Source organism: Sycon ciliatum, chromosome 11 (assembly GCF_964019385.1).
Source record: "Sycon ciliatum chromosome 11, ocSycCili1.1, whole genome shotgun sequence".
NCBI lineage: Eukaryota > Metazoa > Porifera > Calcarea > Leucosolenida > Sycettidae > Sycon > Sycon ciliatum.
In genome coordinates this window covers 8,575,346-8,598,538 of record NC_088653.1, presented here as the reverse complement: position 1 = coordinate 8,598,538, position 23,193 = coordinate 8,575,346, and the positions used below count along the sequence as shown (strand labels likewise).

General features: G+C 49.2%; 1 protein-coding gene across 2 annotated transcripts in view; it reads right to left on the bottom strand.

The window, feature by feature from the left end:
* LOC135827319 (uncharacterized) overlaps positions 1–23,193 on the bottom strand; it is a 38,186-nt gene that overhangs the window by 621 nt on the left and 14,372 nt on the right. For both annotated transcript variants that reach the window (XM_065339844.1, XM_065339843.1), the window contains exon 3: positions 833–1,095. In XM_065339844.1, coding sequence (XP_065195916.1) covers positions 833–1,095 — 263 coding nt within the window. The remainder of the gene's footprint in view (positions 1–832; positions 1,096–23,193) is intronic.

The following is a 23,193-nucleotide window of genomic DNA, read 5'->3' as shown; positions in this document are numbered from 1 at the left end:
GGTAGACCACTACCCAAGTACATTCTCGGGTAGACCACTACTCGTGAGTACATTCTCGGGTAGACCACTACTCGTGAGTACATTCTCGGGTAGACCACTACTCGTGAGTACATTCTCGGATAGACCACTACCCCATGTACAAACCGGTTGCTATCTGAGTGAAAGCAAATAGTTGGAGAAGGCATCCAGGTAACAGCGAAGATGATCAGAGACGCAGAGAAGCTTTGTGACATATGACATCCCGTTAATCGACCTGCCACTTGGAACGGTTTCAGCGGTGATGAGTTGAGCGATGGCGACCCAGCTTGACACTCTGCTCCCACTAATCGATCCTGTAGATATTGTAGATATGTCGATTGAATGTGTTAAAGTGTTTCTCTTCCAAAAGAACACTTTTGTTGAGCTCAGTAACTCCTTGAAAAGTAATGTCAAAAAGTCACGAAGTTTTTGTTTCCGGAGGAAGTAGTAGGGTATCCATTTTTCTCCTGAGAAATCGATCAGGTGGTTGGAGTACAGTGTTTTTGCAACGGTGCATGTAAACAGCATGGCTATATGTACATGCTGCTGTAGAATTTCTATGTAGCGCAAGTGCACACTCACAGTACAAACTGTGTCAAAAATACCTGATAGGGTACCCGCGCTACCCGGATAAAATACCTGGACCCGTTACCCGACAAAACCCCTACCCATTGCAGCCCTAAACTAATGCACCGCAAAAAGTCGTTGAAATTAATTGCAAGTTGTACATAGTTTGGGAGGTGAAAATTGCTTTCGTGCGACACTGGCAAAGCATCGTTCATTTGAGGGGAGGGAGGAGATACTTCTGACTTACCATGATTGTCATGGGAATTCTCTCACTTAACGGATTGTGAAAGTATGACTTCGGCACTTGTTCCGAGAGATCCGGTCTTGTCACAGGTTCAGTTGGAGTGCCGATATTCACGGTGTGTCGGACTTGTTCCACATCGTCATCTTCACATGCTCTCACCAGGTGTGGGTGAGGTGCATTGGTTGAGTAGTAGTGATCACTGCACTCAGCCTGATTTGGTGGTTGATACTTGTCCTTACTCTCCTCTTCAGACGCTGCTTCCATTGCTACAGTACAAACATAAGCACATGGAAAAGCAATGTCTACTTGTAGAGGGGACGGCTCGATACCGGGACGCTTTGACAGCCAAATTTGTATAGACCCAAACCGATCATCAGGGTTGATTTTTCACTCGAAATATGTTTGTGGAAGGAAACTGGCATGTTGAAGTTTGCTCAGAGTCAATCGAACTGAGCCACTCCTTTGTGTTGTCCCATTGCCTCCAAGTTGGCCAATTTTTCGCTTCAAAAAGTTCAAATCAGAGGTGGCTCCAAACCGGACACGTTTTAGAGTGCACGTCAAATTCACTCTGGGTCTGAAATTAGGTAATTGCTATCGCTCCACGACGGCCAGTACAGAGTAACAATAAGCCTTGTGTGTGCTTCCATTAGTTTTGATTGGTATGCGGTGCTTTATTGGCGAGAGGCGAGCCGCTGTTTACCTACGACAAGAAGTTGATTTTTCGAAAGTCGTAAAACTCAAGTCGCAGTGCGAAGCAACACGTCAAAAACTCACCTGCTTGGTATGGCGCTTCTGGTCATCGCAGAGCCATGAAATTTTGGCTCGGAGTATAACACATCGTAGTCTTACTGTAACATAATTATGTTTTCTAATCAAAATACCAAGAGAGAAAGTGAATATTGAGTCCGTTCCGGTTTGCAACCTATGTCCTATTTGAAACCGTCCCCTCTACATGGTAAGATTGTATGGTATATAGGTAAATACTGGGATTGCATGGTGTATAGGTAAATACTGGGATTGCATGGTGTGTAGGTAAATACTGGGATTGCATGGTGTGCAGGTAAATACTAGGATTGCATAGTGTGTAGGTAAATACTGGGATTGCATGGTGTGTAGGTAAATACTGGGATTGCATGGTGTGTAGGTAAATACTGGGATTGCATGGTGAATAGGTAAATATTGGGATTGCATGGTGTGCAGGTAAATACTGGGATTGCATGGTGTGTAGGTAAATACTGGGATTGCATGGTGAATAGGTAAATACTGGGATTGCATGGTGTATAGGTAAATACTGGGATTGCATGGTGTATAGGTAAATACTGGGATTGCATGGTGTATAGGTAAATACTGGGATTGCATGGTGTATAGGTAAATACTGGGATTGCATGGTGTGTAGGTAAATACTGGGATTGCATGGTGTATAGGTAAATACTAGGATTGCATGGTGTATAGGTAAATACTGGGATTGCATGGTGTGTAGGTAAATACTGGGATTGCATGGTGTGTAGGTAAATACTGGGATTGCATGGTGTATAGGTAAATACTGGGATTGCATGGTGTGTAGGTAAATACTGGGATTGCATGGTGTGTAGGTAAATACTGGGATTGCATAGTGTGTAGGTAAATACTGGGATTGCATGGTGTATAGGTAAATACTGGGATTGCATGGTGTATAGGTAAATACTGAGATTGCATGGTGTATAGGTAAATACTGGGATTGTATGGTGTGTAGGTAAATACTGGGATTGCATGGTGTATAGGTAAATACTGGGACAGGGAACGCATCATCTTCTTCTGTTGAACATGTATTTGTCAACATGGCATCTTTGAAAACTAATGAATCACTTTTTGGCGAAGTCACCATCTGTTGGACCTAGGTCGAAAGGTTGGACTGATCTACATCAAAGCCAGCCAGCCTCTACTAGTGATATAGCAGTGATGATATAGAACTGTAAAGTGTGTGTTCAGCACTGGCAAACCTAGATAACTGCTTTCTGGTACACGAACTTGACTGGGGTTAGGTTTCAGTAAGTCTGTTATGTGCACTGCACAACATTGTACCACTATATGAAGGACATGAGCGAGAAGTGGATTGCAAGCATTGTGTTGTGATGCACATGCATACTTAGTGCATCACACATACCCACACACCTTGGCACTTGCAGACACGCAGGCTGTTCTAGAACTACCTAGTGTCTGTAGTGATGTTAGTTGTAATGACATTCCCCAAACTGTCTTTGTCTAGGCAAGTGTGCATGTGGATGTATGATGTTGTAGTCAGGAGTCATTTTGCCAGGCGTCTTGTTTATCTCTTTGACAGGGTACTGCTGCTAGGGTTCTAGCAACAAGGGAAAACGGTCAAATTTCAATTAAAAAAAACACGCCACCCAGAAAGGCCCGTGAATCAGGCAACCAATCTCTAAAAATATTCCACGGTATATAGCTTCCGGGAAAGCTACTGCTACAAGGTAATCAATAAACTAGAGCGCCAGTCATCATACATAAAATCAAGTGCCAATGCACTGCGGAAAAGTCTTTGAGCGTATGGCAATATGCGCGTTCGTTGAGCGCTATAACTCAACGAATATAGGTCCAATTCCTTGAGCGATTATTGCAATCGCAAGTTGAGAGCAGTGTATTCAGCCTACATAGTTCGATTGTGAGAAAACTGCACACACAGTCATCCAAGACAAGTTTTGGGATAGATTGAGACTCCCTGTGGGTAAATTGATTACTCGCAGACTACCACATAGTAGGACGTGTGTAGCAGGGGCCACTGAAGAGGTGATGCAGGCACCATACTTGTATATGGTAAGACACATCTGGAAATAGGCTGCTAATGCGGTTACAATTACACCCAGACAGTCGCGTGTAGGAACATTGCGTTGAAGCTTGTAACCTAGAGTCAGGTGACCAGCTCAAAGGCTTACGGAGTGTTTTGCAGGCCACATACTAGTAACAAAGGTCACCCATCATCAATATTACCATTTAGGCCGGTTCGAACCTTAACCCTTTCCATGCTAATGATGTCTAAAGATGTCATGCGCGCTGTACGCCAAACGACTAATGACGTCTTTAGACGTCATGAGATTTGTGCAGTACATTGCAGTGCATAGTTCAGTGTACAAAGTTTCGTTACTCCGTCAAAAAAAAGTCTATCGTGACAATAGATACACCGCTGATATAAAGTTCTTCAAGATAAGAGAAAGATTGGATTGGAGCGGCAACGGTGTGAACTCTAAATTCACAGCACTGAGCGATCGTGTTTTTGTTTGTTCATGAGTTCCCTGTTTTCTGTTGCGTGCCAGGGGATTTCCCTTTTGCACAGCGCATGCGTGATGGACATGAGCGGAAGCATGTGGATCTCAGCTTTGTGAATCGTGAAAATCGGCTGAACTGGAACTAGAAACCGAAAAAGAATGTGAGATCGAGTTGCTGTGCCTTTCCGAGGCATCGTGAAGTAGTTTCGAGAGGACATAGAAGTTGAACCTCCATGCATATTGAGACGAGAGCTACCAGGATGGATGTGTTTGGTCCTGACCTTTCCAATAAGCCCAGGGTGACGAAACCCATCAAGGTGAACTGTATTGAGAAAAAAATCCGTTCGGACCTGTGCGCGAAAACTACACCTGAAGAGTCAGTGAGCTGGAACGGCAGTTTGCTGGAGTAAAAGGGGCCAGCACGGAAACGGCTTATCTAGCCTTAATCTAGCCTTATTCTATCCTTAACCTAAACAGGAGAAACAGATACCCAGAGTATAACAACATTCTTGCGCGTGCAATCAAGATACAAGAGTACTTCTAGAATTAGGCTTATACCCGCTCAACCACATGGTGGATGTAATATTCGCATGTATGTCGGTTGAAAATACAAGTCTCAGTGGCGGTGCGAGCCCTAGTTTACCCGTCTCTACATGGCAGGTACAGAGCCTCGCCAAGGCAACGCAATAAAGATATGAAAAGGGCAAGAGGAGCACAGCAGCCACTCTTATAGAGACCATTTTAACAGTGTTAGCCTCAGCACCCACAAACATGTAAGCACCTCCAAGTGCTCCCGCATGCCAAACTCGGGCACTCGTGTGCCCACGCTGACAGACACACATGCACACATACACACATACACCTGGCCTGGCCTGGTGTACAGCTGCCAAATGCTTGGCCACGCCGCCCCCGAGACAGGGGAGAGTAGAAGAGAGAGTTCGAGAGAAGCCACGACTCCGTCCACGATTGCAATTGTGTCGCCGAAAGCCAGGAGCAGATTTAAAACAGCGATCACAGGTAGCGCAGTGCTGGTTGCAACACGGATGGCTAGTGATTGGTATGCGTTGGGGTGTGGGCGGTGATGCTGGGGCGGGTGTTGTGCACTTGTGCACAGCAAGTCCACCGGCACTTCGGAACCACCGAAGGCAGGCATGGCATTGACGTGCGTCCGGCTGTTCCGCTACAGGCTATCAGCAGAACATTTGTGTCGTCCAAGTCCAGATTTACTCTTGAATGTCCGTTTACATACCAGGCAAGAGAGCGGTACCGGGGCAGGACCCTGCACACGAGTGCGGTACGCATCTCTCCATTGCTGACGATCCTGGGCCAGAGTAAACCATTCATCAATTTGGCACAGTTTCATGTCTGACTGTATTCTGTCCTTCCACCGAAGACGAGGTCCCTGAGCTGGTCGGGGAGTGTCAAGCCATCCAAACAGCAACTGCTTAGGGAGACGGTTGTCACGCATCCGAGCTACATGGCCCAACCACTGGAGGCGGCGACGGCGCATAGTGTCCGACACCAGATCCTCATCCCTCCAACGCTTACGGAGGTCACAATTCCGGACATCATTCAACTCCTGATCCCAGCACGAGACTCCCAGGATACGTCGTAGACATTGATGATGAAAGTTGTCAATACGGATCTCATCACGACGAAGAACCGGCCAACACTCAGCACCATACAGCAAAACAGTCAGAACGCAAGTTTCGTACAGCATTTTCTTTGTGCGGATGGACAGGCCGGGAGTGTTAAACACACAGCGGAGTGCTCCAAATGCACGAGTTGCACTGGCAAGACGAAGATCAACCTCAAGGCCTACACAAGAGTCAGGGTCAACGAGGCTGCCAAGATATACGAAGGAGGCCGTGAGTTGAACATGTGTCCTCCACACATACACACACACACACACACACACACACACCTCAGACCTGCCCATCGCGGAAGCGATGATAGCGAACAGCTATGTTAGACATAGCAACTTGTGCTGGGATTACACCATTCAACAGCTTGCAAGGCTGATGAATTGACCGCCACTATTTTCCACACACACACACACACACACACACACACACACACACACACACACACACACACACACACACACACACGCACACACACACACACACATGCACACATACATGCACACACCACAAGCACCCACACGCAATAACAAACACACACTCACCCACCCACACACACAATACAATACAATACAATATGCCCATCCGGAGATGATAGCAGGTCCCAAAGGGACCAACAGTGTTCAAGTCACGAGCAGAATCGGGCGTGGCGAGTCAAGTCCTGGCGACGGCGATAGCGCTTTTCACAAGTGAAAACGAAGTATAAGGTGACGGGCTTGGTCGGAGGAATGGTGCTGCATGCTGATCTCCACTCTCTGCGATCCTGGGCGAGGTCGTACAAGTCCACTATCTGGCGGTCCTTCATGTCGGACACAACATTGTCCCGCCACAGCTTCCGGGGCCCATGACGTGGCCGTGTCTTGTCCTGTTCACCGAAGAGAATACACTTTGGCATATGGAAGCCCCCCCCACACACACACACACACCTCAGACCTCAGACATGCCCATCGCGGAAGCGATGATAGCAAACAGCTATGTTAGACATAGCAACTTGTGCTGGGATTACACCATTCAACACACACACACACGCACGCACACACACACACACACACCTTGGACCTTGGACCTTGGACGCCCATCGCCGTAAGGCGATGATAGCTAGCGAGCTGAGCAATATCTTGCATGGCGTTTGAGGTCTCCTGACCGACCAAAAACGCGACCACAGGGGCAGGGGAATGTGTCCACCCTCTGCACAGGAGCGCGACGATGCTGTGTAAGTTGCCTCCAATCTGCGCGGTTCTGAGCTGCGTCATACCAGCCCCCATCCGAGATCTCTGCCTCCTTCAAGTCAGCGCTGATGACATCCCGGTACCTCTTCCTGGGACCATGGCGAGGGCGGGTTGCTGAGAGCTCCCCGAAGAGAACCTGTTTCGGCAAGCGGCCCGAAGCCATCCTCGCAACATGGCCTAGCCAACGAAGACGGTGGCAGCGAATCAGGTCATCAATGTTCGCAGGCAGCCCAATCCTCTGCGCAATCTCTTCGGTGGAAATCCTCTCCTGCCACTGTTTGGACCGGGAAACACCAAGGATGACGCGGCAGCAAGCATGGTGGAAGGTGTTGAACTGCTGCAAGTGGGTGGCTTTCACGGCCCAAGTCTCCGCACCATAGAACAGTGTAGTGAGTACAACGGCTTGATAAACTAGTTTCTTGATAGCAACGGAGAGACATCCACACTGGAAGATAGGTCTCTGCAGGGAACCAAACACGCGAGATGCCTTGGCAAGTCTTGCCCGAACCTCATCATCAAGGGCACCGCTGCCACTGATGGTGCTGCCAAGATAGGTGAAATTTTCCACCACCTCAATGTCCCCTCCAGAGTCCAGACGAACCCCAGGCGGATCGACACCATTCACCACCATAGCTTTGGTCTTGGCCGTGCTGACTGTTAGGCCCCACTGAGAGGCGCATCCGACGAACTCGTTGGTCATGACCTCAAGGTCCTGGTGCGAAACGGCATAGAGTGCCGCATCATCCGCAAACTGGGATTCTGTAACCTCAGTCGCAAGAAGTCGGGATTTGGCTGTTCGATCTCCGACCAGCTTTCGACCGATGCGATACCGCAGGGTCACGCCAGGTACAGATGAGTGTGAGCGCCACGCAGATACAACAGCTGCAAAGTAGATGTTGAAGAGGGTGGGCGCCAATGTGCAGCCCTGTCGGAGACCATTGTTGACAAAGATGTCCTCCGTATATCCCCCACCAACTCGCACACGCGCCCTCATGCCGACATGAAGGCTCCGGATCAACTGCAGCAGATGCGGGGGCACACCAACCTTCTCCAGTACACGCCACAGCGCTGGACGGGGAATTGAATCATACGCCTTTCTGAGATCAACTAATAGGACGTACAATGGAGTATCGTGTTCAACGGACTTTTCAATGAGTTGGCGTGCCACGAATATCATGTCGACACAGCCGCGTCCTTTCCTAAATCCGCACTGTGATTCAGGCAAGTTACTTTCGGTCAAAGGGCGGAGACGGTCCTGGATGATGCGAGCAAATAGCTTGCCAACAACGTCCAGCAAGCTAATGCCACGCCAATTGTCACATCGATGTAGATCACCCTTCTTCGGTATTGTCACGATTTCGGCATCGCGCCACTCAGGCGGGACGGATCCACTCAACCAGACTGCACGGATCAAGTTAAATATACGCTGATGCAAAGCAGCGCCGCCATGAACAAGCAGATCCGGAACAATCCCCGACTCCCCACCAGCCGTGCCAAGGTTCATCTTCCGCATGCCACGAATCACCTCATCGAAACTAGGAGGCTGATCTAAGTCGTTCCAAGTCTCCGCAGCAGGCATGTCCTCCAGCACTGTGATATCATATGTGCTGGCAACATTCAGCACACCCTCGAAGTGTTGGCCCCAGCAAACTCTGAGACCAACCGGGTCGTTTACAAGGATGCCGTCCCGATTGTAGACAGATGATGTGCCCACAGGGTGTCGTCCACTATGTATCCCTTGGAGCTTCCGTATTGCCTTCCATCTTGTGCAGCCATCCCTCTGCGCATGCTCTGCCTCCCCGCGACATCAGCAATCCACTTTTCCTTTGCAGCACGGACCGCACGTCCCACGGACCGCTGGCGAGCTCTAAACTCCTTGCGTGTGGTGACAGTGTCATGGCCGAGCATCCTCTGGTGTGCCTGCCGCTTCTGCTCGATCAGCGGCTCCAATACTGCCTGACTTTCCACGAACCAATCTGGCTGTCTCCGCTTCCCATGGCCAAGCACATTTGCCGCAACATCGCGGATATCTCCACACAGTGAGTTCCAGGATTCCTGCACGTTGCTTTCCTCATCGATGTCAGGCGCATTCAAGCAGATATTCTCCATCTCCTGGCAGTACTTTTCCCTCACCCCGGCACTCCGCAGGTTATGAACGGCATAGGGTTTCCGCTTGCTGGGTTGTTTGCGAGGCAATACAAAATCAAGGGAAAGCTTAATACGGACCAAGTAGTGGTCTGTCCAACAGAGGGCACCACGCAACACACTTACATCTCGACAGTAACAACGGTGCTCAGACCGCATGATTGCATAGTCTATCAAATGTTCCTGCCGCGTTGCTGGATGAACCCATGTGCCGCGCTTATGCTGTTTCTTCTTGAAAAATGTGTTCATGATCGTCAGGCCATGGGATGCACAGAACATCAGAAGGTTCTCACCAGCTTTATTGCGTCGACCCATTCCAAAACGTCCAAGAACGCCACTCCAGCCTTGACCGTTTCCAGGAATGTCCTCAACACGCGCGATTTCGTCAGTGACTCCACCATCCAACGACCCAACACGAGCGTTGAAATCTCCGAGGAGCAATAAAACGTCACCAGGTTCGACTGCCGAGATCACCGCTTCCAGGTCGCTGTAGAATTGATATTTTGTAGCTGGAGTTGCTTTGCTTGTTGGGGCATACGCGTTGACTACAGTCAAAAAGAAATCGGAGCGCCGCCGCAATCCAAATCCCTGCCGAACTCTGTCATCCTTCGCTCCGATGAGAATCCGAGCAGATACAATACGAGAACTGACGGCTCTCCACTGTTCGCCGCCCCGCCGCCACAGGTCCGTCAATTTCGCGTTCATGATAATGCCTACGCCTTCGTTCCGTCTCCGCGGCTCGTTTTCCCCAGGCAGCGGCCGACCAGAATGGAGAAAGACACCACCGCCAACAGGCCATATATCGTTCCCGAACCACTGCGTCTCTTGAATGCCGGCTATGTCGATTTTGAATTTGTTTACCTCGTTGGACAATATATCAAGCTTCCTGTCAACAGCATTTCCGCCCGCCGCCGCGCGCCTTCTACAAGTCCTTGCGTCGTCACCCTCCTCCACCAGAGAGCGGACATTCCAAGTCGCAGCCGCCAGGACACTCTTTCCTGTCCTCTTCCCTTTCCTCTTCCCACTCGTCACCATTCCGAATTCAAATTCCAAAAAAACGAAACTCAAAAATTGCTCAGCTCGTCTTGTGCAGTGCGCTCAACAACTTCCAACAGACAACTTGCAAGGTCGTCCGCTGGGCCACCACAGCCATGGCCTGGTCTTCACCACACGGTCCATGGCTGCTTAGGGTGGCTACAACATCCTGAGGCAGGAGCTCTCAAAAAGCAACCCTCCCTCACACACACACACACACACACATACACACACACACACACACACACACACACACACACACACACATACATGCATACATACATATTTGAGTAAAGATGCATGACCGTGATGAAGAAAAGACCAGCGTAAGGACCGGGTCTACGCCACAAGGCCCGTCAGGGGCTATATCATTCAGCCCGCTATGGGCCAACCACATACTGTCCACCGAGAGCGCTCAAATGGCCTCCGGGGCCAGCCAACTTGCCCGCCACGGGATAAACTGGCATCTGCCCGCTGAGGGTGTATGAATGGCCACCGAGGGCAGCAAACCGCCCACCGAGGGCTAAACTATCATACTGCCCATCGAGGGCCAACGAATGGCTAAGCTAGCATACTGCTCACCGAGGGCGCGCGAATGGCCGCCTAGGCCAGCAAACTGCCCACCGAGGACTAAACTAGTATACTGCCCACCGAGGGCGTCCAAATGGCCGCCTAGGCCAGCAAACTGCCCACCGAGGACTAAACTAGTATACTGCCCACAGAGGGCGTCCAAATGGCTGCCTAGGCCTGCAAACTGCCCACCGAGGACTAAACTAGTATACTGCCCACCGAGGGCGTCCAAATGGCCGCCTAGGCCAGCAAACTGCCCACCGAGGACTAAACTAGTATACTGCCCACCGAGGGCGTCCAAATGGCCGCCGAGGCCAGCAAATCGCTTGTTGAGTGATAAGCTAGTATAGTGCCTACCGAGGGCGTCCAAATGGCCGCCGCGGCCAGCAAACTTACCGTCGAGGGCTAAACCAGCAGACAGCCCATCGAGGGCGCGCAAATTGCCGCCTGAGGCCTGCAAACTGCCCACCGTCGGCCGATATCACCTTGCCCGCAGAGGGCGCACAAACGGCCACCGAGGCCAGCAAATCGCCCACTGAGGGTTCACACGACTGCCTGGAATCGGGCGTCACAACATACAGACAAATTATGCGGCCAGTTTGCCCCTCCCCTCCCTTAGACGCCATATCCACGATTGTCCGTGATATCTCGTCTTCCCTTCGCCATTCCCTCAGCCAAATATATTATATTCCGATGACAAAGCATTCTACATCGCAGGCAACAATTAAAGCGCTGTAACAGATAGGCTGCACGAAGACCTCACCCGCCTGCACCAAGCATTAACGGACGAGGGCCTGATTTTCAACCCCCAGAAGACCAAATTTGTCATGTTTAGGCAGCCTGCAAAGTTGATTCCCGGCCACCTCAAGCTGACTTGTGCAGGCGTTGATATACCACTCTCCACCAATGCCAAATATTTTGGTGCCAAAATAGACGAGTACCTGACTTTTGAGCGGCACGTGAATAATGCCTGCAACACTGTTCATAAGAAGTTAGGTGCATTACGCCATGCTGAACAAGCATGACCTTACTCATGCTGCCCGTTGCGTGTTCTATTTAGCCATCATACTACTCAGCTTAGAGTATTCTAATTTTGTGTATGTCAATGATTTAAGTGAAAGAAATTACCAGAAACTATTGCAGACTGGCATTGCTGCCATTAAAATATTATATTCTGCTTGTCGCGCACTACACCAACCGCCATGCTTTGCATGTGTCCAACCTGCACTGTTTAAAATAGCGTATTCATCTTAGTCTCCTTCTATGTACTTATCTCTGTGTCCACAGCCAGGCTAGTCCACTTTTGCAGCAACTATGTCAGCTTCGTACGCACGCTACCCACACAGTTGTGGTGACCCGTGGACAGGCCACCTCTGCTCTTAGCCTTCCTACTGCCCATGATGTATCTTGCTAGCTACTCATGTATTGCGAATGTACTTCAAGTTGTTATCACCCGTATAACGCGTATTGTTACGTTATACGCCTTGCTTCACGTGATTACGTCATGTCTCTATTGGACGCATGCACGCATCCATATTCTGGATTCATGTGTTCTTCTCCTTGCTCTTCTTCCTCACTTGAGAATGTAAATAATTAGTTTATATTATCTTGTCACCAAACTAGTTCCTGTTGTCTAGTAGTAGTGGTGTGCATGAGAACATAACATGGCGCAGTGAAGTTTTGTGCCTGTGTTTTTCTTGCCCGTGGTGCATCCCGGTTGTGTTCTTCTGAAATGTCAGATGCAGCTGCACCAAGTGTACCGAGCGCAGATATCGCTGCTCTTGCCGATCTCTTCAAAATGCAGATGGAGGCAGCCAATGAACGAGAGAAGCGTCTCGATGCAATTATCACTGGTCTCACTCAACAGAGTCAGCCTCGCTCGTCGCCAGCACCGCCAGCTCCAAAGCCTGTTGCGGCGGAGCGACCCATGCTGCTGTCCTCCGCGTCCCTGTCAGAGTTTGCTGCCTGGCAGGAACTGTGGGAAGACAGCACCTGACAGCACAGTCGAAGGAAACCAGGGTATCTGCCATCCGTCAGTGCCTTGATGAAGACCTCAGACGTTTTATCAGGGAGGGCACCATTGTCATCGCGACCAATCCTGATGCGTGTGACGTCTTGGAGGCGGTCAAGCAGTTTCTTCGCCGAAAAAGAAACCCAACACTTGACCGTATTGAATTTTATAAGCGCACACAGCAGACGGGTTCCACACTTCCCTGAAGGAGTTGTTTAACACGTGTGATTTTGTGGAACACGAGCTCTGTTGTGCCTGTTTGGCACGTGCCTGTTCTACGTGCAAGACTAATCTCGCACGGTCCACGAGGACATGATGCGAGACCGCATTGTGATCGGTATCCTGGACCCGTCACAAACTGTTCTCCACCTCTGATCTGACATTGGAGGCGACAGTCAAGGTGTGTCGTGTAGAAGAGGAAGCCACACAGAGCAGCCACCACATCCCTACCGCCGGCCAAGTCAATACTGCCAGGAAGTCGTCTTATCAGCGCGCGAAGTCAGCTTCACAGCCCATAGTTGAGGCGAAGCACAATTCTGCTCGTGATAAGTGCCATAACTGCGGAAGCACAGCGCACACGAAATCGCCGTGTCCAGCGATCAACAAAGTGTGCCTCAACTGTAATGGAATGGGTCACTTCCGGGCAATGTGCCGCAGGCCTGCCAAGAAGCCGGACAAGTCGTCCAAGATCACACACTTGCGACTCAACCGAACATCTCTGTTGGACGACGCAACAGTTTCCGCTGCTACCCAGCTTGTGACCGAGCCAGAGCCCGTTGCTATTAGTTGGCTCCCGGATACTGGTAGCAATCTTGATGCCATCGGCACTCAACACCTTGACCAGTTAGGCGGATTTGTCGAGAACCTGCTTGACGACATCGACGATGTTCGTACCGGAGATGGCGCCAGTCTCATCCCTGTTGGCAAGATTTCGGCGACTGTCAATAGTGGACCAAACCAGCACACGTCCACCATTCATGTCTATGATGGTTTGACTGATGCCCTCCTATCTCGTTCATCCTTGCACGCCCTGGGATACTTGCCGTTCGGCTGGCCGAAGCAAATCGCAGCAGTCCAACAGGTAGTCCCACCGGTCGATCCCGATGCACCTACGGACAAGGTTGTGTCCAAAGCCACCGACTCAGAGACGATGAGAGCCGAACTGCTAGCTGAATTCGCTGACGTCTTTGATGACTCTGTGTTGAAACCGATGCTTGGTGGACCTATGGAAATTAGAGTGCGAGCTGATGCTAAGCCTGTCGCTGCATATCATGCCCGCCAGATCCCGCATGCGTACCGTGACCAAGTGAAGTCCCAGCTGGATGACATGGTCCGGGGTGCCATCATCGAGAAGGTCACCGAACCCAGTGCGTGGTGTCACCCAATTGTCATCGCGGACAAGAAGGGGACAAACGAGAAGAGGCTCACCGTAGATTTAAAAAAACTCAACGACCAAGTCGAACGCCCTGCTCACCCCGCACCAAGCCCTCGTGACGCTGTATCGCTGTATCCAGCATTCACCAAGCTAGACGCCCGCCACGGCTATTGGCAAGTTCCCCTGAGCGAGGCCTCCCATCCGTTGACCACGTTCATGACACCTTGGGGTCGGTACAGGTACCTACGCAACCCACAAGGATTGGTCTCTGCCGGAGACGAGTTAAATCGCCGCACAGACGCCGCGTTCGCTCATATCTCCCAGTTCCAGAAGGTCGTTGATGATTGCCTCGTCTACGATAATGACCTGCCCACCCACCGATCTCACGTCCGGGATGTCCTGCTCTGCGCCCGGGAGAATGGCATTATTCTGTGCGCCAAGAAGTTTGTGTTCGGCATGCCAGCCGTGGAGTTATGTGGTTACCGCATCCGAGCTGACGGCTGGACCGTCGATGATGCCAAGGTCAAAGCTATCAGCCACTTTCCAGCTCCCAGCAACCGCACTGATCTCAGATCGTTTATGGGTCTTATCAACCAGTGTGGTGAGTTCACCCCGCACCTGTCTGAGCACGCCGCCCCGTTGCGCCCATTGCTCAAGACGTCCAACGAGTTTGTATGGGACTCAGTTCACACAGACGCAGTCAACGCTGCCAGGGCTGAGCTGTTGTCACCATCAACGCTGTCATTCTTCCAACGTGATCAGCCACTCCGCCTAGAGACCGATGCATCTGCTTTGCATGGCCTTGGCTACTTTCTGCGGCAGTTCCAAGATGGCAAGTGGCGCATTCTCCACTGTGGCAGTCGATTTCTGTCGGATCCAGAATCCTGGTATGCTGTCATCGCACTGGAGCTCCTAGCTGTCGTCTGGGCGGTGAAGAAATGTTCTCTCTACCTTCCCGGTACATTGTTCGAGCTTGTCACGGACCACCGGCCCCTCACACCAATCATCAACTCGTACTCGCTCGATCAGATTGAGAATCCCCGGCTCCAACGCCTGGTCATGAAGCTTCGTCCATACCAGCTGCATGCCACTTGGCGTAAGGGTACTGACAACGCTTTCGCCGACGCGCTGTCCCGCAATCCGGTGGATGATCCCACCCCTGACGATGAGCTCGGTGAACACCCAGCCCTCCGTACTCCTGCCATACGCGCTTGCATTCGGAAAGACACCGAAGGCCAGATTGCCAATCTCCGGTTTGCCGAATTGCAAGAAGCCGCTCGAGCTGACTCGGATTATCAGGCACTCCTCACCACCGTCCGGAATGGATTTCCCGACGACAAACGCGACTTATGTCCTGCTGCCCAGCCGTATTGGACAGTCCGTCATCATCTTACAGTCGACCAGGACCTGGTACTGAAAGATCCTCGCATTGTGGTCCCGCGTTCCCTCAGGCGTAGTGTGCTTGACGACTTGCATGCTGCTCATCAAGGTCTCAACCCTACCAAGGCTCGTGATCGCCAGGTGGTGTATTGGCCCCAGCTGTCCAACGACATTGACAACATCGTTCACAGCTGCGCGGAATGCCGTCACCATGCACCTTCCCAGGTGAAGGAACCTCTGCTGGCAACTGAGGATCGTTGCCCTGCCCTCCCGTTTGAGAGCACCAGCTCGGATCTGTTTGAATGCCAAGGCTACCAGTTCCTGGTATACGTGAACCGCAAGCCCGGCTGGCCCTGTGTTGCCAAGATAGGACGCACCGCCACCTCCGCTGACATAGTCTGTGCGTTCCGAGGCTGGTCCGCGGATCTCGGTGTCCCAGCTGTCCCGAAGACTGATGGTGGTCCGCAGTTCACAGCGCAGCGTTTCTCCGCCTTCTGTCAGCGTTGGCAAGTCCGCCACGTCAGATCCACTTCGCATTACCCACAATAGAATGGCCATGCGGAGGCGGCTTTCAAGGCTATCAAATCTCTCGTGTCCAAGACCACCACCAACGGAGACATTAATGTCGACGCCTTCCGTCGTAGCTTCTTGGAATGGCGTAACACTCCCCGTAGCTCCGGTCAGAGCCCAGCGCAGGCCCTGTTTGGCCGCCCCCTGTCATCATTCGTGCTTGCCCACCGGACCTGTTTTGCCCCAGCGTGGCAAGAACCCGCTGACGAAATCGACAGTCGTGCCTCTGCCCAGTCTGAAGCAGCCAGTCAGCACTACAACCAGTCTGCCCGTTCTCTGCCTGCCCTCCACCTTGGTTGCCCTGTGGATCTACAAGATCCCCGCAGCAAGTTGTGGAACGCCCGCGGTACCATTGTCGCCATTGGGAGCCACCGCGACTACATGGTCAAGCTTCCCAGTGGCCGAATATACTGGCGAAACCGTAGCTTTCTTCGTCCTGTTGTCTTGCCTGTAGCACCTGCACAGCCGATGCCTGCTACCCCCCCCCCCCCCCCATCACTCAGCCTGCCCCGCCAGTCCGGCGCAGTCAGCGAAGCCACCAACCCCCGTCTAGGCTGAATATTTCGAACACTCGTGACCAAACTTATGATTAGCTGCCTGTGCGTCTTTCTGTCTCTTGTTGAGCTCAGCTATGTTTGTATTCAGTTATCTCTATCTTCTTTGCCGTCCTTTCTAGTTGGTATTAGATGCCTTGTTGTCATCTCAGAAGGGGCGTGAGATACACGTATGTAAATGTAATTGTTATATTTCTATCTCAGAAGGGACGTGATGTATCATGCTAGCTACTCATGTATTGCGCTTGTACTTCAAGTTGTTATCACTTGTATAGCGCGTATTGTTACGTTTTACGCCTTGCTTCACGTGATTACGTCATGTCACTATTGGACGCATGCATGCATCCATATTCTGGATTCATGTGTTCTTCTCCTTGCTCTTCTTCCTCACTTGAGAATGTAAATAATTAGTTTCAATTATCTTTTCACCAAACTAGTTCCTGTTGTCTAGTAGTAGTGGTGTGCATGAGAACATAACAGCCCATAGACACTCTGGCTTTCACTCACTCACATACAGCGCAGTTGCACACTGGAACACCCTCTCTGCTGAATACCGTCTCGCCGACTCCACCGCTATCTTTGTCACACCTGCCAAGCAACACCTAGGGTCTAGTCCCTATTCACTAGATCCCCGATCTTTGCTGGCTATGTGTTTTGGGCAACATTACCAACGCAGGCCAAGACCAGCACGTCGATGGGTAATTTTGTTGCTAAAATCTCTGCTTAATTATAGGTTTCATGTATTTGCATGACATCCTGCTGGTTTGTCTCCTCCTTTGACTTCTTTGCCTTTTATTTGTATTATTTTATCTGTTTAACTGCTGTGGTTGGCTTTCACTCTTGTCTCAGTTTTTCCTGGCTGTCATCATGATGTGCGATGAGATAATGATATAAATACATAAATAAATACAAGCACATAGTCAGCAACAACTACAGTGCTGTCAATCACAGAAATTGAACCCACTTCTTTGACACAGTGTCCCGTTGTGCGGGCACCGCAGCACGCTGTAGCAGACAGCAGAGGTCGACTTCAAATTACTAAACGGAGATATATTTCAGGAATGGCCAAGGCCCACGCAAAGCAGTGAAGGAAAACAGAAGCCAGAAGCAAAACGAAACACAAATGGGAAACGCTGATGAGCTAGAGGCACCGGGAAGGCGTAGCAAGGATGGTATGAGACTGACTGGCGGTGAAGATGAGTTGGTTGATGATGCGGCGGATGATGACGAGGCGGATAATGACGAGGCGGATAATGACGAAGCGGATGATGAGGGGGCGGATGATGATGAGGACAATAAAGAAGAGGCGGATGGCAATGAGACGGCTGGTGGTGATGGCGATAAAACGGACGATGAGGAGTCAAGTGGCAGGGAAGGTGATAGAGCTGATGAGGGTGAAGCTCGTAAGAAGTCAGCTGTGTACTAGCATTTGTTATCTCGTACCGATTATTTGAGTGTGTGTGGCTATTCCCATTTCTCTGTACTGTGTCATGCCCGTTATCTCATGTAGTTGAAGGTCCTTGAAGCTTTTTGTATTCGTATGCACAAGCCTGATCTGTGTAAGCAAATTTTCATGTTGCGTGGTGATGTCTGCGGCATTCATACCTTTCATACAATCATGTAGATAATTTTAATTAAACTTTTATTTCCACGTGGATAGTTCAGACAGCTTTGTCTTGCACTAAGATGGCGAAGCGTGTAACCACACAGTCCGCCAATGAACATGACAGCCAGACTACTCCAGACACAGGAACACAGGAAACCAGTACACGTGCACATGAGCGCACAGTCTATTTATTGCAACATCGCAAAGCACAGTTAAGAGTGTCGAGACATTTATAGTCCAGCAGCCAGGCCCTGAAAATACCTCTATAAATTGACTTTCGTTCCGACTTCTTCCGCACAACTTTTTGACGATGCCAAGTTGAAGAGAAGGATTCCCAGGCATCGACTGCACTGTTCGTTGCCTTCACAAGTGAATGCATCGACTAGTAAAACAGACTTTTTTCGTCCAACCCGGCCATTGCTTCTTTCACCTCAAGCGCACTGTGTGTGTGGGTGGGGGGGGGGGTAGTAGTTTTGCGACTCTCGGCGGCGCCGCATGGTGGGATTTCCCCATTATGAGGTATCGGTGTCAAAGGGCCTAGCCCTAGCCAGCCAGGTACTACTACTAGTAGCAGTACTAGCAAGAGTACATAACCCCAAGAGGGTTATGTACTCTTGCTAGTAGGTGACCTAGGCCATGCATTTTTAGGCACCAAGATTATAACTAGTTAACCTCGAAGGTTATATACTCTTGCTACCATGCAGAGCAGACGCGTCCATAGTTCGCAACATCCGCAGGCAGTCCGTGCGCCAAGGCCCTTCACGGCTTCAGTTCAGAGACCGATTTTCATTTTCCCGCAGGAATCGTAGCCTCCAAGGCGCCGCATGGGCTTGTTTTCTGTTGATTTTCTTTATCTCCAAATGGCGAATACTTCAAAGAATTTTGCAGCTTATAGCCCTTCTAGTGTCGTCAGGAGACCTTTCCTCCACTGAAGAGATGGTTCGGAGTAATGTTGACATCTATGCCCGTAACCTGGAAAATTATTTTGGAGCTTGCAGTTCGTGAGCAGCCATCTGGGACGAATGTTTCATTTTTTGTAATTGCTGAAGCGAGGATTATGGTCACCAATTTCACACCAGGTAAGGCGCTTACTCAACGCGGACATTAAAACCGCTTTGTGGGGTGATGGACCAAAGCCTTATCTTTCGGATGCATGAGGAATTAGAGTGATACCTATGTGCCCCACAAATACACCCGAAAAAACCACGTAAAGGCAGTATTGTCATTTTATGAGAAGAGACAATTGAGCATGCTCTAATTCGTCATGACTGGTTTTGGTACTTTTCAAACACCACTCTGAGTGAGCATCTACCAATCCTTTATCAATGTTACAGGGGCATTTGAGTTTAGGGGACAGAGGTAGAATATTTCACCAGCTGAAGTACTAGTTTTTTTTCTGGATTTGTGGAGTACTAGGTCGCATCGTGTAGATATGTCAGTATACGTGTATGATTTTGGTGAAATTCTGAGCATCAAATTATTATGGGCATCAAAGCACTGGTGCTTGCCCATTAAATAAATAGGTCTCCGGCTCTCTGACTTTTTTCTTGCATTGCACGACTTTCAAATGCGTCGAATGAAATGAAGGAGCAAATTTGTTGCTGACTGCATCAGTTCTGTTTTCCTCTGCTGTTCTTCTTTCAGTGTGGTGAATTCTGATCCATGAGGCAATGGCATGAAGTCAGTAGTTTGCAGTATGTGCAGTATGCGGCTATCTCTCTGTCAATGTACCTGTGACAGCTGAAGCCCAGATCACGGTTGCAGTTTGCTGGCTATGATCAGCAGCAGTCTAAAGTTGCACCTTTCCTTCCACGCACAGCAATGCTGAATATGTCATGGACAGACCTCAATAAACTGCCTATTTGAAGAAGCAGCACAATTCTTGTCTGCCAATAAACAGCATGCTGGCCAGCTATAATAATTATAACAGTTTGGAGGTCGGAAACGCTGAAGACGCGATCCCGTTAATATTTTGCGCCAACTGCAATGAAGAAGGCCTCTTTGATTTATTACCATTTCGTGTGGATATCTATGGTGTTGTGGTCCAAGTCGTGCGGACCATAAAAGGTATTATACATGAAATAGTGAAGGTAGTGCGATTGACACTGACGACAGCAAACCAACAGTGGATATCAACCACACTCCCAGCGTCATTCTGCACACCAGGAGAATCCAATACAGTCAACTTGGCTAATAACAACTGCGGACATAACGACAATTCGCGAATAACGACAAAATTTCCATGCCCAGAGCAAAGTCCCACCGCACTGTAAAACATATAATGAGACTTCGGGTATAACTGTAGCGGGCCTGGAGGCAAAACAACCTAACAACTCGAAACTAAATAACGTGTTACTTTATTAACAATTCTCTCTCTCTAGAATGGCAAAACTGTCTTTAGCAGTAAAACTCTGAACTCACTCTTAAAGATAAAATAAACACAATTTATGGAAAATAATCACCACCAGCAACGTACTGTCATGTGACCGTTGTATGGTAGAACGAACGTCATAATGAACAGTACGCTGAGCGTATACGCAAATGCTGAGCTTGAGACCAACGCGTGACCAACACTACATAACACCACTTCGCGAATAAGGACACCTTTTTGATGCCCCGCCGAGTGTCGTTATAAGCGAAGTTGACTGTACATATAGCTGCCAACTCTGATGGTATAGACCCGATAACTTCCATCTTTCTTGTTTTGTTACTCTACGATTGGTATACTAGTGTAATCTCTGTACATATGCGGAATGCACTGTATTTGTTTCTGGTGACTGGAGGTAGTTTATCATAGCACTGTTTTTTGTTTTGTTTTTGTTGAAGATGAGCATTATCATGTTAACGTTGCCGGTGTCGCGGGTCATTCCACAGTCCCCAAAGGTGACGTGCTCGGCAACGGACCGACCCATTAGGCAACTGATTAATGATAAATTTGCTGCCATTCATGATTTGTATCACGTCCGCCACAATGGCATATGGTGCAAAAATCTGTCTAAGGGCAAGAACAATGTGCGGTTGGTTGCCTTCCTCGCTGCTGAATTAGCAAGCGATAAGTTTGCAAGTCGCTTGACGCCTGGAAAGAGTCTCTTTGTGACCATCAAGATCGCGTAAGGCCAAGACGCCACTGCAATGCAGCGGAGCCCTTGTCTAGACCTCACGTCTTTCTTCAGCTCTTTCAGTCTCTGTTCATGTGTGCTTCATATGCTTACTCTTTGGTTTTGGATATCTTGACGGACATTGTACATCATATCAGTCATGTTCATTATGTAGGATTTGACTCCAATCCTTTCTTGTTGTCCTAATTATCAACCTAGGCGGTATGCCATGCATTTTGTGTAATACAAATCAATGCTTATGTAGCATAGTACACGTACATGTACATGTATACAGAAGAATAATTTCTTCCCTCTTTCCTATTTGCACTGCACCTTTCTGTATGTTTGAAAGGCATTTTGTCCGAACCCGGTGGTATAGATAATTAAAAAAAACATCCTAAATTGTCTCCAATGTAACAGTTAATATGCTGTGACTATGCCGTTGCTATGGTTACAGATGTGAAACAATTTCTTCCGTATTTTATGCCCTTGCATCCTGAATCTAAAGGAAATAATGTGATTTATAGGGAGCAGTAGGTGTCATGGTCAGGTTTTAGGTGTCCATTTGTTGTGTGCTGGAAGTGGGAACGGGCGTGAATATTTATGGGGCCTGGCTGCTGGACTGCCGTATTTCCCCGTAAGTAAGTTCTCCCCAATGACTTATTACCCCCTATAAAAAATACACTTTCCACTGCCGAGGTTATCATCCCGAAAGACAGTTCCCCCCGAAAGATAGTAAGTTCGTACCCGTCCTACATGTACAGACACCGTACAGTACATACATCATATCAAGAGTACATGTGTACTCTTGATCATATGCATGGACACTAGAGTTGCGCAGGCTTCCCACTGCGTGTCATTTACCCCCGATAAAAAAGTACTCCCCGAAAGATAGTACCACCCCCGAAAGTTAGTACTCATGTGGTTGCTAAGTTCGAAAGTTAGTACGTACTAACTTACGGGGAAATACGGTATTAGACTCTCTGTCAGTCAACTATGGTAGAAATACAAGTTATCATGTCCAGGGTTTCTCCCTCACTCTCCTGCAATGCTACACTCCTACATACTGCGGATGCATTTGCTGTGTTTTCATGTCAGTCACGAGGTCGGAGAAAGCCAGGTTTGCCAACGCGCTGTATAGCGTTGCATGCATGGCTTGCCACAGTTGCATACAAACGTTGTGGCGTCATGGCTCTTGCATTACATTTCTAGAATTACAGTGGAACTCACTTAGACCATACCCGGGTCAGACGTGCAAGCTCATATACAAATGTGTTTGGGAAATGACGTACCATGATAGGATTTACAACTAGTATTGTGAAGGACTTTTCAGCAGGTGCAGACAGAGTGTACTAAGTACTTTTTTGGTGTTTTTCAAACACCGTTCCACTTGACAGGTTTGCACGACAGGTATTCTAGCATGTTGACAGTGTTGAGGAGGCTGTTTGCAGTGAAGGAAGCTTGGTTTCGTGTCACTAACCACGTACATGTTGCAAGGTCTAGGAAGAGTCAACTTTGGATAAGAAGTGCTTCAGATACTAGAGACGTTTTGCATAACCGTTTGCGCCTATTTTTGTTTGACGTCACTAAAAGCGAACAATCGCCGTTTTGAAAGGGAAAGTCGAAGGAAACGTGAAACAAACTTTTGCAGTAGTTTTCGCTGTTCACGGACCAGTGCAGTGCAATGGCGAACCACCCTCATGCAATCTTTTGTGCTTCATCTTTCACAATCCAGAAGATCTACTCTTGGCTTAGTCGCTAGTGCTAGTTTGACAATATGGCAAACCATGTTGTTTCATCTCCGTAACCACCTCCGATCTCCTGTCTTCTCATTTTCTCAGAGTCGGTGATGCTTTTCTGGATTTGTAGATGTTGATGCGCCGGATTG